We start from the raw sequence: 14596 nt of genomic DNA, 5'->3' as shown, positions 1-14596 counted from the left end.
CTTCAGGGGGAGGAGAGCCCTGCAGATGGTGTCCAATCCCAGCCTGGCTCCCTGGGCTCTTAAAGAAGCCCCTCCTCTTCACACTAACGGTGGTGCAGCCTGGAGATAACACAGAGCAGCCAGTGCAGCTACCCACCCCCCACACACAGGGGAGCTCAGGGCAAGGGAGCCACGGTCCACCCTCACAGGGAGCTGGGGTGCTGGAAAACACATCCCTCACCACCACCCCCTCTCACCCGGCTCTAGGACCCCACATCTGAAGCTGGCGGGCTCATCCCAACCACCTAGAGGGCTTAAGACAGGCTGGAGGTGTGTCTCTGTCCCCCGCAGAGGGTTATTCTCGGTTACCCTGGAGGATGCTTGGAGGTCCATGTGCTCTGGCTGTGCCTTTAAGAGCAGAGAGCCCAGCAGGGGCCTGGTGTCGGGTGTCCCTGTCACAGACGGCTGGTGTGAGTCAGTGGAAAAAGCACTTTAGAAGGTGCTCGTCAGGGATTCGAAAGGGAAGGGGACCCCTGGAACCCAAATTCAGAGTGGGGATTGCGGGCGGGGATGAAAACTAGGAGCGGGAGCAAAGGGGGCTGCAGCTGCACCCAGAACGTCTCCTTACCGGAAAAAGCCAAACTAGCCAAACACACAAACTGCTGACAAGGCCCAATCTGACCTAGGAGTATGGTGTTCACTGTGTTACTCTCTGTTCTTTTCTGTATTAGTCTAACTTCTAAATAACAGTATTTCCCCGTCAACGTTAGACGTAACCTAGAGAGCTGCTGTGCCCTCGTTTTACGGAGGAGTGAAGTGTTGCCGTGAAAGTGTTAGTCGCTCAGTCGTGACCCCTTGTGACCCCATGGACTGTAGCCCGCCAGGCTCCTCTGTCCACGGGATTCTCCAGGCAAGAATCCTGGAGTGGGGTGCCAATGCCTTCTCCAGGGGATCTTCCCCACCCAGGGGTCCAACCCAGGTCTCCCGCGTTGCAGGCGGATTCTTTACCATCTGAGCCTCTATAGCCCCCGGAGAGAAGACGGGCTGGTTAGGGCCCCTCTGAGGCAGATTCTTTACCATCTGAGCCTCTATAGCCCCCGGAGAGAAGACGGGCTGGTTAGGGCCTCTCTGAGGACCAGAGAGGGTCAGGACACAGGGTCCAAATCCAAACGTGGATGTTTCCTGCCGTTCGAATCACGTCTCAGTCCCTCAGAACTGTCGTGTCTGCGTCTCAGAGCTCTGGGTCACCCTGAGAGCTGCCCACAGAGAAGGCTGGCTCCCTCCTGGGCTGCGAAGGGAAGAGCTGACCATGTGTGTGCAGTTCTGGGAAGCTGCTGCCTCCGGGACCTGGCAAGAGAAGAATCACCTCCTCCACACAGGGAGGACGGGCCATCCTTCACAGACACGACGGTTAATCGCCCGACAGCCCGAGCCAGGCAGAGAGAGTGGAGATAAGGGGGGATGACAGGCAGGAGCCCCTTGCATGTGGCAAACGCAGAGATATCCAGACACAGTTCTTTTAAAAACCACAAGTGTGCTGGGGGCGTGCGGGGCTCATTTCACGTGTCAGTCTGGCCAGGACATGAGGTGCCCAGCTACTGGGTCAGACATTATTCTGGGTGTGTCTGAGGGTGTTTGGGGATGAGATTAGCACTTAAACCAGTAGACCAGTAAATGAAATTACGCTCCCCAGTGTGGGTGGGTCTCACCCACTCAGTTGAGGTCTGACTAGATCAAAAAGCCCGAGCTCGTCTATGCTGAGTCACTTCAGTCGTGTCCGACTCTTTGTGACCCTGTGGACTATAGCCCGCCAGGCTCCTCCATCCAGGGGATTCTCCAGGCAAGAATACTGGAGTGGGTTGCCGTGCCCTCCTCCAGGGGATCTTCCCGACCCGGGGATCGAACCCACGTCTCTACGTGTCCTGCTTTGGCAGGCGGGTTCTTTACCACTAGCGCCATCTGGGAAGCCACATATATATCTCCTATTAATTGTGGGTCTCTGGGGAACCTGACCAATATAGGGAGAGCATAGAAGATAATGAAAGGCATTGTCTACCCTGTGTTAAGCCCAGAGCTAAATCCTTCGATCCGTCAGATTACTTAACCCTCCAGCAGACACGTGTGAATAAAGCCAAACTGAGACTCAGAGAGGTTGAGTAATTTCCCCAAAGCACACAGCCATGAGTGGCAGGGCCAGGGGTCATAGCTATGTCTGTGTGAGCCCAGATCACACAGTCCTCACACCACACGAGTGCTTTCCCCAGAAACACACGGCACCACAGAGCAGCGAGGCCCAGATGAACTATGTTTGGATTGAGTCTTTATGTCTTTTAATTAGCACACATTCATCTTTACTGTTTCAGGAAAAACAACTGTATCAAACGTATGAGCTCCTAAGTGTTAATACGGAGGAGCATCTCCAGTGTTCACAAAGGTAGTCATTTTGAAGGAAACAGTTCTAGTACAGGCAGGACATTAAAGAACCAACGCGGGACAGCAGTTGAGTGGCTGCAGTTTGGGGAGGAAATACCAGCGTGCATTCCTGGGGCAGCTGTGAGGGGCGGGGTCTGTCCATCAGCCGCCGTCTCCAGGGTATCTCAGACAAGGACCGAGTAGCCTCCACAAGGCTGGCCAGAGCGCTAACAACCAGACTGTGCCCACGCTGCTTGGGGAGGACCCAGGCGAGGAAGGCACGGAAAGAGGGAAAGACACCATGTGGGCCGCAACGGCTTCCCCGGCCTGAGCCTTGCGGGCTCAGACACGGCCGGGCACTCGACAGAGAAGACAGGGTCCGGTGGGGCAGAGGGCTGAGAGGCCCACGTGGGAACTGGCCCCAACAGCCAGGTCATTTGGATACAGCCTCGTGTTTGCCAAAGAAGCAGGTTCAGGCTCAACGGCTTTTCTGCACAAGAGCCTTCCTCTGCCCCCAGTTTTTCTGTTTGCTGTTTTAATTATTTAAATTTTTCTATTTATTTTATGTTGGCTGCAGGTCCTTCGTTGCAGCCTGCGGGCACTTCTCTAGCTGCGGCCCACAGACGCAGTCAACCCGTGGCACGTAGCGCCTTAGTTCTCTAAGCAGGTACTCACACCCACGTCGCCTGCCCTGGAAGGCAGACGCGTAACCACTGGACGACCAGGGAAGGCCCTGCCCCAATTTAAACACACTGATGCCGCTGCTCAGAAAGGAGGAGAGCTGCTTCAGCCTGTCCATCCGTCATTCCGTGCATCTTAGCCAGAGGTCAGCAGGCCTGCCCACCCTCCCTGCTCACCCTCCCTGCTCACTCACTCGCCCCAAGGCCCGCAGGAGGAGCTGGAAGGCCCTCCCCAGGTCCCAGGCACAGGCGGTGCTGGCAAGACGGCCCTTTTCTCTGCTGAGAAGGTGAAGGCCTAGGACAGCAGGGCGTTGCCACACACCAGCTGTGTGACCTTGAACAAACAAGTCAACCTCTCTGGGCTTCCGTTTCTGCATCTGTACAATGGGAAGAAAAATGATACCTGCTGCAAAGGGTTGGGGTGGATTAGATAGGATGATAGACACCTTATCACAGGGCCTCGCAGAGTAAGCTCTCAAACTCAGGAACCAGGAGCAGGTGCCCAAATGAAGCGCTTGTGGCCCTGAGGTGTTTGGCGAGATTCCAACCACAAGAACTTTTGATTTTTAGAGGGAGGAAGAGAACAGGGGTCTTTCTAGATTCTGATCACTGATGCCTGACCTGTCCATCCACTTCCCTGAGTGAAGCCTGACCCTGATCCCGGCTGGCAGGGCCCCACCACCAACCACACACAGACATCCTCAGAAAGACCGCAAACATTCGGGTCAGAGGTGGGTTTCCCGGCTGGCGGGAGCCTGAGGCTTGACTTCTGCTCCAAAGTGCTCCTTCCCCCCAGTTCCCCTCCCCCCGCCATCCCTGAGCTTATGCTGACCCCACAGCCGGTTCTCCGTGGAGTCCCTAATGAACTCCTTCATTCATTCACGAATCCATATTTATTGGGTTTTGTGCAATGTTCCAGGTACTGCCGAGGCACTGGGAACACAGCAAAGTACCAGCTAAACATTAACCCCCTGCTTCACGGAGCTTACTTTTTGGGAGGAGGAGGAAAGAACAGACAAATGAGTGCGAGAAGGTGAGCTCTCAACCAGGGCTGTGGACACACAGGAGGGAAGGGCTGCGGCTTCCACCCGGGGCTGAAGGGAGCCTCGCTCAGGCGGGATGCGTGAGCAGGAGGGGCCACCACCAGGTCCCTGAATAACCGCAAGAAGGGCATTCCGGCAAAAGCACAGGAGAGCACAAAGGCCCCGAGACCACGGCAGGCATGACCCTCCTCCCCGTCAGACTCCCTTGGAGACCGAGCGGAAAGACAGAGTCCACGGCGTGCTCATTTCTTGCCCCCGTTGCACGCAGCTAAGACCCTGGTGCCAGTTTTTACAGATGCCCTTTAACAGGTCGACGGGCTTCCCTGGAGGCTCAGATGGTAAAGAATCTGCCTGCATTGCGGGAGACCTGGGTTCAATCCCTAGGTCAGGAAGATCCCCTGGAGAAGGAAATGGCAACTCAGTCCAGTATTCTTGCCTGGACAATTCTACAGAGAGAGAGCCTGGTGGGCTACAGTCCATGGGGTCGCAAAGATTTGGACACGACTGAGAAACTAACACTTTCATTTCATTTTGTTATGGAGTCTCTTCTACTCCAAATTTGCCGCATTTTCTATCATAAGTGACTCTTGAATGCTCTGCACATATTGAGACCATTATATGGCTTTTCTTCTTCATTTGGCTGATAGAAGAATTGTTTATTGTTGGTCAAGCAATTACACTGATTGGTTAGTATTAAACCAACCTTGCATTCCTGGGAACCAGCCCCAGTTGGTCATAATACATTACTCTTTTTATATTTTTCTGGATTTGATTTGCTATTTTGTTAAGGAATCTTGAACTCTGGGTCTGTGAATTTCTTTGTCTTGTAATATTTGTGCCTGGTTTGCAATCAATGTAATGTTGGCCTCATAAAAATAAGCTAGGAAATGACTGTTCTTTCTCTCTTTCCTGAAAGAGTTTATAAAGGATTTGTACTATTTCCTCCTTAAATGTTTCACAGAATTTACAAGTGAGGCAACTCGGGCTTGCAGTTTTCTTTCTGAGAAGGTCTGTGACTATAAACTTAATTTTCCCAAATATCCTAAGTGGACAAGGTGTTCTGAGAACCCTCCCCCAAGTCCTGCACAGGAGCGGGGCGGGGCACCCCACGGCTGGGGGAGCCTGGGGTGCAGTGCTGATGGCCTGCGGCAGTGTTGCTTCTTTTCCTCCAGAATTTCTCACCCACATTCCAGCAAGACCACCCCCGCCCCCTGCCAGATCACAGCAGCTCCCGTCAAGGGCCCCAGCTGAGCAAACCCAGGATATACATGCCATCCCCACCCCACCCCCCCCCACACACACACACAGAGCCGGGTAAACGTGCACACGTGGTGTCATTCCTGCAGGGGACCCGTGTTGGGTTTTGGCTGCCCAGCCTCCACCCCCTCCTCAGTAACAGCACCCAGCTTTTCTGTGGGTGCTGCTCTTCTCCACCCTCAGACCATGAGGTTCCGGGTACCCATGCTCCTGGGACACTGGGAGGCCTGGTCAGTCAGCACTGTGAACCCTGAGCTGGAGGGGTCCAGACCCAGGGTGTGCCTCACCAGCCCCCATGGGGTTTGCAGGGCTGGAACTTCTGTCTAGGGAGCCCCAGGCAGAGGTCCAGACCTAGGACCTCAGACCAGGCTCTGCTGACCTCACTGAGCCCTGTGTGCAGCCTGAAATAAACTCTGCCAAAACAGTGTTTATTTAAACTTTACATAACTTCAAAGTTTATTTAAACTTTATTTAAACTATCGTAGTTTGAGTTTCCTGTCATATGCAGGCAACTCAGAAGAGTCTGCTGCTGCTACTGCTAAGTCACTTCAGTCTTGTCCGACTCTGTGCGACCCCATAGACGGCAGCCCAGCAGGCTCCCCTGTCCCTGGGATTCTCCAGGCAAGAACACTGGAGTGGGTTGCCATTTCCTTCTCCAATGCATGAAAGGGAAAAGTGAAAGTGAAGTCGCTCAGTCGCGTCGGACTCTTAGCAACCCCGTGGACTGCAGCCCACCAGGCTCCTCCGTCCATGGGATTTTACAGGCAAGAGGACTGGAGTGGGGTGCCATTGCCTTCTCAGAAGAGTCTAGCCAAGTGAAACCCCGATTGAATTCTTCAAGACATGTTGTCTCATTTCATTCAAACTATTGGTACTATATTTTTTAAAAAAGAAAAAAAATGTCATTTATTATGTGCTTATTATGTGTCAGGCACAGAACAAAACACAGCACAAATATTTTATTTGCCTCCCAACAATCCAACTGAAACTTCCATATGATACCCATGGAAACAACAGCATGGATGGGATGTAACTTGCCCAAGGATACATTCCTAGAAACACCTCAGTGAGGCTGGTCTCTAGACCCCTCATCTGGACACCTCCCTCCCCTCTTGTGATAAATGCACCCAGATTGTTCAAGACAGAGCCAGCAGACTCCCTCTACCTGTAGTTGGACACAGGAGCGTCCAGCCTGACAGACCTCAGTGAAAAACGACTCCATGTCCTCAATTACCCCGACCCCACTTACATCCTTAATCCTGCTTCTCAGTGTGCTGTCCACTTTCCGAAAACCCTCCTGAAGGAACCTGAGTAAAACAGCCATTGATGAAAAGGCCTGGCACATTTCCTGGGCATCCCAGGACTGAGAAGGCACAAGTCTGTGACTTGTCTTTTGTTTTTTGAAGTGGGCCTTTTTTTTCTCCCCAGTCTTTATTGAACTTGTTACAACATTACTTCTGTTTTATGTTTTGGGGCATTTTTGGCCAGGAGGCATGTGGGATCCTAGCTCCCCGACCAGGGATCAACCCCACACCCCCTGCATTGGGAAGCAAAGTCTTAACCACTGGACCGTGGGGAAGTCCCTGTGACCTGGCTTTGAACTTGGCTCTGCTCAGTTCCCTATTTGTGCAGTGGGTGGTCACTCTTGAGGTGTTTTGTTTTCAGGATTGAGTGGAGAGTAACACGCAAAATATGCAAAGGAATGAGCAGAAAAGCTGGTTCTGCTCTTTGGCTGCCTCGGCCGCCCCCACCTGCAGTATTCAAGCCCCTGCCTTCGGACCTGGGTGTCTGGCCGCCCACTCACTGTGGCGGCTGCCTGGACGCTGGCGCCTTCCCCAGTTTGCAGCCCCTCTCTTTCTACATCCAGTTATATCCAAGTTACCCTCCTATCATTATCCTACTTTAAAAAAAAATTTGATTCTTCTTTATTGAAAATTTACTTTAAAAGTTTTAAAGTACCACGCCCTTTAGGCCACGCCCTGAGGCATGTGGGATCTTGGTTCCCCCAACCAGGGATCTAACCCACACCCTGCAGTGAAAGTGCAAGTCCTAACCACTGGACCAGCAGGGAGGTCCTGCAGAAGTACTTAAAGAGGAAACTGTCTATCACCAGTGTAAACAGAAAGCCTATATGGTTTGCCATCCATCTGAAGCAACATAAAAACAAACATCAGTCCAAACACTGTTGCTACTTCCAGAGATGGGGTGAGGAAGGAAACAGGCTGATATCACCTGGTGTTAAGGAGACAGACTGTGGAAGTCAGGGCTGGAGGGGGAGAGGAGCGTTAGCAGACTGGGACTCAGTCTCAGTTTGGGAAGATGAAAAAGTTCTGGAGATGATGGCGGAGACGGCTGCTCAACAACGTGAATGTAGCTGATGTCACTGAGCTGGACACTCAAAGACGGTTACTTTAATATGTGTATTTCACCAATTTTTAAAAAAAAAAAAAAGAAAGAAAAAATAGAAACATGTTGGTGCCAGAAATGAAATTTATCTTCAGGGTGTCTAACCGGACATGGGAACCCAAGGACAGGGGAGGTCAGGAGTGGAAAAAGGAGAAGTGATGGTTTTGCAAAGAAGAGGTGGGTGGGGGCAGAGGAAGACACAGCCCCCCTCCACCCACTGCCTAACCGTCCCCCCAACACACACACACACAAACACACACACACACACACACACACGGAGGCAGAGCTCACAGGGCGGAAGTCACCACAAGAGCAGAGGGGGGTGAGGGTCAGGGACAGGAAGGGAAGCAGGTCCACTCGGTAAACACACTTGCCGTCACCTCCTTCTGTGGGTGCGGGAGGGGGGACCCGAGCACCCATGAGGGGGCCAGGACCCGTGGGCCGGGTTGGGTGGGAGGGCCACAGCCAGGGTCACCAGCTCAGCAACCCACTCCAGTACTCTTGCCTGGGAAATCCCATGGGCAGAGGAGCCTGGCACGCTACAGTCCATGGAGTCATAAACAGCTGGACACAACTCTCCGACTGAGCAAGCACCCAAGCAATAACATGAAATATCAAAAAAGAATCAGGAACTTGTCACAAAACCAGCAATACTGGTGTGACGGGAGGGGTTCAGTCAGGTCTGGCCAATTAGCCAGAGGCTGCACGTCCCCAAAGAGCGTGGGTCAGAAGGCACCACTCCCTGTCCCCTGTCCCCTTCAGTGGGCTCTCGCTCGATGGAGACCACCACTCAGCCCCCCAGAGCACCTCCCTCCCGAGGCTTGCACTGACATGTGAACAGTTTTGACTTGATAATCTCTACAGTTCTCCTCACCTTAAAATTGCCTGAGTATTTGATGCTCTAAAATCAAGAAACAGGAAAAGTAAACTTAAAGCCTCTGGCTCAGGTATGCAATGATCCAGAAAACTGGGAGCTGGGCTGAAAATTCAAAGGCTGAGCAAAAACTCCCCCAGGGTCCAGGGGCGTTCTCACGTTCTCTGTTCTCCACCTCACAGACTTCACAGTGACCTCCTTGGTGAAGAAGAAGGCGGATAGAAAGCTTGCCTGCACACCCACTCTTAAAAGTTCCAGAAGAGACTCTTCAAAAACTAAAAACAACACCTGACTGGACTAGGAAGAGTGGACTGAAAATAAACATTTCCAACGCTTGAAGAACAAGATTTTCCCGTGACGTTAAGGGAGAAATCACAGCACCAAACACCTCCGAGACACTTAAGCAGTCTCACATTTGCTAAAAAAACTATGGATCAGATTCAAAACAAGTTATAAGGTACTTAGCACTCCTCTGATGCATCAGAGATTAGGAATTTTGTTGCTGCTGTTTTCCCCCTTTCTCCTAAGAAGCTAGATAGGTAAATTAAAATCCATCAGTTTTTCCAAAAAAAGCAGTTAGGGGGAAAAAAAAAACAAAACAGTTGTTACTTCAAAAACAAAAAACACAGCTCTAGAATCTCAGGAAGTAGCACACAAGGACATCCAAGGGGGTTCGTTTGAAGCCAGCTGTTTGTAATAGTCGGCTTCCTTTTCCTTGCCCCCATATCAAGAGAAGAGACATCCTCAACCAGAGAATGAGCACAGTCTCAGGCCAAGTCTGGCCTGACAGCTGATCCCCCAACACCAGTCAGAGCCCTGGACAAGGATGTAGAGAAGTTAGAGCGAAGATCAGCCTCTGATACCAAGCCAGAAACACGACCCACCAGGTGCAGCAGGCACTAGCCCAAAAATGCATTTGGCTAACCTGGACTGTCGTTTCAGGAGACCTTCAGAAAACAAATAGGTACTAGTAAGGCATGCATGGGGGCTCCGTGGGTAAAGAATCTGCCTGCAATGCAGGAGATGCAAGAGATGCTGGTTCAAGCCCTGGGTTGGGAAGATCCCCTGGAGGAGGGTTTGGCAACCCAATTGAGCCTTGCTGCCTGGAGAATGCCATGGACAGAGGCGCCTGGCGTGCTACAGTCCATGGGGTTGCAAAGAGTCGGAGACGACTCAAGTGACTCAGGAGAAAGCAGTCGGAGCCCCAGCAGCATGCTCTGTCGATGTGCACGCACTACTGGCCCCACAGACTTAACACACGCTGGACTCTGTAATGCGATCACACCTGTTACAGTCTAGCCTGGAAACAGGCAACCAAAGGAAGGAGCAGGGTGTAGCAGTGGGCGGCACCCCTCCCTTTCATCTCCAGCAAGGTGGCAGGGAGGTGTGGTAGAGCCTCGGCCACACCCAGCACTCAGCACCCCGCTAGGAATAGGAGTGGAGGCCACTTCAGGCCGCCTTCTTCTCCATCCGAGGGATGGAGCGGCTGGACCGCATCACCCAACCACCTTGGGGTGAGGCGGACCCCTCGTCTCATTAGCTCCTGGGGTTCCTAGATCACACCGCCCACAAGGTGCAGAATTCCTGAGCCCCCAGCAAGCTAGGAATCCAGGCCAACCCTGCTCTGTGGGCAACCTGGGGTGAATCACCAATCATTCCTTTGCATCTTTCATCTGTAATGTAGGTGTAAGTGTTAGTCACTAAGTCCTGCCTGAGTCTTTGTGACCCCGTGGACTGTAGCCCGCCAGGCTCCTCTGTCCATGGCATTCTCCAGGCAAGAATACTGGACTGTGTTGCCATTTCTTTCTCCAATGTAGGTGTATCATGTGTTAAAAACCAAGGGTTTGTCCGAAAGATCTCTCATCAAAGGCTTACATTCCTTCCCAAGACGCTGCACTGCTGACTCAACTCCCACGCACACCTTCCCCGCTTGCCCACAAGCCAGGTTCCCACACCAGTCCGGCGCCAGGAACGAGTCACCAGACAAACTCCAGCGAGCTGCCTGGGTCCCCAACCCAGGGCTCTGCAGGGCGCCAACTACCCCTCCCCGAGCCTGAAGGAGAACGGGGTGCGACCACGTGGACGCGCATCCCGGGCCGGCAGCTCTCCTCTGCGACCCTCTCCACCAGCAGAGGGTCCCTCCGGAAGGCCCGGACCGACAGGCCCTCGGAGACCCTCAGCAGCGCCCGCCAGACGCCCTCCGCGAGTCCAGCCTACCGCTGGGCTCCCGGCCGCACCCCCGCGCCCCGGCAGGCCCCCTCCTGCCCGAGCGCGCCGAGGCCCGGGCGGCGCCATGCGCAGTGGCGGCGACCCGCGCGCACGCCGCCGGGTCACGAGTGGCCAGTAGCCGGGGCAGTGGCCGATCGGCCGCCAACCCAGGGCCCGAGAGCGCGCGCCGGCGCACCTGCTGCGCGGGCCTGCGGGGGAGCGCGGCTCCCCGCCTCCCGGCGCCGGCCCGGCCCGAAGGCCGCGCGCCGCAGGCCCCGCCGGACCTGCCCGGGGCCGCGGCCATCTCCCCGCGCCCGCGCACCTGCAGCGCGCCCGCCCGGCCGCCCGCGTCCAAGGCCCGCGCCGGGCCGCGCCTCACCAGCGGTAGCAGCCCTCCGAGGCCTCCAGCGTGAAGTTCACGCGCGTGGCCCGCGTGAAGGGCAGCAGCACCTTGGGGATGTTGAGCTTGGCCGCCAGCGCGCCGGGGCCCAGCGCCAGCAGCCCCGAGAGCAGGAGCAGCAGCGGCCGCAGCGCCCGGCCCCCAGCCGCCATCCTAGCCGCGCTCCACCTCTCGCGACCCGGTGCCCGGCGGCCCGCGCGCTCCCCTCGCGCCCTCCGTCCCCGGTCGCGCGCGCCCGGCCGGCAGGTGATAAGCGCGGGAGGGAGTGGGGCGGGGCGAGGGCCGCGGCCCTAGGCCACTTCCTGGGCCCTGGCGGGACCTGAGCGCGGGAACTGAAGGGGCCGGGCTCCCAGCCCCAGCCCCGGGCCCTGCGGGGCGGAGCGAGGGGCTGGGGCGCGCGCCGGGGCCCCGCGGTGGGTGGGTGAGTGGGATGGGGCGTGCGCCCGAGTCACCGCGGGCAGGGTGAATACGGCGCCGGCCTGCAGGCCACCCCTCGACCACGCGGGAAGCGCTGCACGGTTTCCTGGCCTCCACGTTCAGACCCCTGGTTTCAGACTCCTCTCTGCCACCTGCAGCCGTTCACTGGGCCCCGTGCAGCGCCTCTGGCCAGTGAGCCTGGCCAAGGCCCGACAAACAAGTCAGCTGGGCTCTTGAGACCTCGAGCTGGGTCAGAGGAGACCCCCATCAACACGCGAAGGAACAGGCTCCCAGGAAATCCGGAATGTGTACGCATCCTGGCCTAGGCATCCAAAAGAGGCGCCCAGTTCCGCAAGTATAAGCCACCTGCCGAAGTCCTGGACGCTTCTACCTCCCCCCAGGGAGGCACTGTGACCCCCAGTTCTCGAGGAGAAACAAGGTGAGTTGGCCTGAAGGCCGCTCAGCCACGAAGGACAGCGCCGAGGCTCTCAGACCCCAAAGCCCAGTTCTCTGCGCTGCACCCACTCTCTTCCTTCCGGAAGCCACGGGGAGGTTACTCCAAGGGCAGATTTAGGGGCCGACACCGCCAGCGCACATCCTGCCGCTCCTCTGCCCTCAACCGCGCAAGGGAGGGAACGCTCAGCGTCAGTGAATTCTGGGCGCAGAAGTCTGCGATCTTAAATTCAATCTACGGGTTGTGCTCTGGGTTTGTAGTTAGTTGTCTTTGTCCTGACTTACAGGAGGAGAGGGCTCAGCATGTACCCTACTCCCAGTTAAGATGCTAATCTGCTGCGCTGCGGGGAGGCCCCAGCCTATGGGAGGTCAGGAAAGGGCGGAGCAAGTGCTCAGGGGCCCCTAGTGTGAAGGGTCCAGGAAGTGTGCCCTGAATTGTAACCTGGGAGGCCCCTTGATCCCCTGGAGGAGGGCATGGCTACCCACTCCAGTATTCTTGCCTGGAGAATCCCATGGACAGAGGAGCCTGGTGGGCTGCAGTCCGTGGGGTTGCAAAGAGTCAGACAGGACTGAGCGACAAACCCTTGGGCTTTTCAGGCCCCTTGATGACCCTGTCTGAGGGTGGAGGGAGAGGCTGAACTTCAGTTCTTCTGGGAAAGGCTTCTAGGAGGAGGCGGCCCCTGTGTTGGGCGAAGACATCTCACTGGGTCTCAGAGAGGCCCCGATGGCCTAAGCCTGCTCCTCAGGGGCCAGCCAGCTTTGCAACAGTAGGGAGGGGTGTTTGGGGATCACCCTCAAAGCCTTTCCTGGCGGCTCAGATGGTAAAGAGCCTGCCTGCCGTGTGGAAGACCCAGGTTCGATCCCTGGGTCCAGAAGATCCCCTGGAGAAGGACATGGCAACCCACTCCAGTATTCTTACCAGGAGAATCCCGTGCATGGAGGAGCCTGGCTGGCTACAGTCCATGGGATCACAAAGAGTGGGACTCGACTGAGCTATTTCACTTTCACTTCCACTCAAGGCCTAAAGGCCCAGAGATCTCTGTGAGCTGGGCTCTTCCCTGTGTGAAGCCAAGGGCTCTGGGAGGGGAAATTCCAGTGGGTTCTCTTATGTAAAGAAATAAGAGTTGTATGAAAAAAACAGCCCGAGAGTGGGTATCTGTGAGGAATTCTTAGTGTTCTTGTTTGCATATTTTATTGATTCGTTTTTTAGTAAATAACGGATGGTTTAAGCTAAAAAGGCTGAAAAGAGCTCATAGTAAAAGTGACTCCCCCCTTCTCCCCCTCACCCAGGTCCCTTCCCAGAGCCAATCAGTGTTTTCTATTTGGGTATGCTTCCAGACAGATTTTATGCATACATAAGCAAATACATGCGTGTATACATTTGAAATTCATGATATAATTCGTCATGTTCCAATCTGCCCACTTAAATTGGCAAACCAGGAGCCTTGCCCAGCAGCTAAGTAAATACAAGGGACTCGGTGGGCCATCAGGGATCTTAAGCCCCTCTGGCCCATCAGAAGCATGAGTCCCTGTGTGAAAGGACCCCCCTTTCCAGATCTTCTGATTATTGAGGAGAAATCAGTGATGTCGGTTCGTAGATAAAACATCTTGACTGTGAGTGAATGTAATTTATCTTGGACATTTACCCCAGGAAAATGAAAGCTTAAGCCCATACATACAAAAGCCCATACATACAGTGTTCAAGGCAGCTTTATTCTGACCAACCCAACACTGAAGACAGCATAGGAGTCCTTCCACAGGTGATGGTTAAACAGACTGGTCAATCGACCCCATGAAATGCTACTTGGCAACAAGGGAAAACAACTGATACACTCAGTAACTCGAATTGGAAGGAAATTATGCTAAGTGGAAAAAAGCCAATCACAAAAGGTTACATATGGCATAATTCCATTCATATAACATTCTTTCAAATGGAAAAATTGTAGAACTGGAGAACAGGTGAGTGCTTGACAGGGGTGAGAGCCAGACAGGGGAGGGGTAGGTGGTGATGCGGCTGTAAAATATGAAATCTTTGTGGGGATGGACATGCGTCTTGACTGTGAAAAAGTGAATGTGTTAGTCACTCAGCTGTGTCTGACTCTACGACCCCATGGATTGTAGCCCACTGGGCTTGAAGCCCATGGGATTCTCAAAGGCAAGAATACTGGAGTAGGTTGCCATCCCATCTCCAGGGGATCTTCCCAACCCAGGAATTGTAGCTGGGTCTCCTGCATTGCAGGGTAAACCCTGGTTACAATATGTCCTGTGGGTTTTTTTCTAATTGACACATACTTGATTTATTGATACAGTGTTGTCTTAGTTTCAGGTATACAGCAAAATGATTCATTTATTTGTTTTTCAAATTCTTTTCCATTATAAATTATTACCAGATACTGAGAGAGTTCCCTGTGTGTCCTATGGTTCTGTAAGAAGTCGCCGTGGGTGGGGTGGGGGGTGGGGACTGGGA

The 14596-nt window shown here is 54.2% G+C and overlaps 1 protein-coding gene and 1 long non-coding RNA gene across 4 annotated transcripts in view; one reads left to right on the top strand and one right to left on the bottom strand.

Annotated features, from left to right (window-relative positions):
- Window positions 1-12501, bottom strand: part of NUP210 (nucleoporin 210) — a 91879-nt gene extending 79378 nt beyond the window's left edge. For 2 of the 3 annotated variants that reach the window (XM_070776986.1, XM_070776987.1), the window contains exon 1: window positions 11239-12495. In XM_070776986.1, coding sequence (XP_070633087.1) covers window positions 11239-11411 — 173 coding nt within the window. In that variant the 5' untranslated portion in view covers window positions 11412-12495. Of the gene's footprint in view, window positions 1-11238 lie in introns of all 3 variants that reach the window. The other variant, XM_070776990.1, reaches the window with a different exon arrangement.
- LOC139178665 (uncharacterized) lies at window positions 2960-5088 on the top strand. The gene is made up of 2 exons (XR_011563096.1): window positions 2960-3217; window positions 3991-5088. It is a non-coding gene; the product is annotated as an uncharacterized lncRNA (long non-coding RNA).
- Window positions 12502-14596: the final 2095 nt, after the last annotated feature.

Source organism: Bos indicus, chromosome 22 (genome assembly GCF_029378745.1).
Source record: "Bos indicus isolate NIAB-ARS_2022 breed Sahiwal x Tharparkar chromosome 22, NIAB-ARS_B.indTharparkar_mat_pri_1.0, whole genome shotgun sequence".
Lineage (NCBI taxonomy): Eukaryota > Metazoa > Chordata > Mammalia > Artiodactyla > Bovidae > Bos > Bos indicus.
The sequence above is the reverse complement of the archived record's forward strand: the minus strand, read 5'-3'. Positions and strand labels throughout refer to the sequence as shown.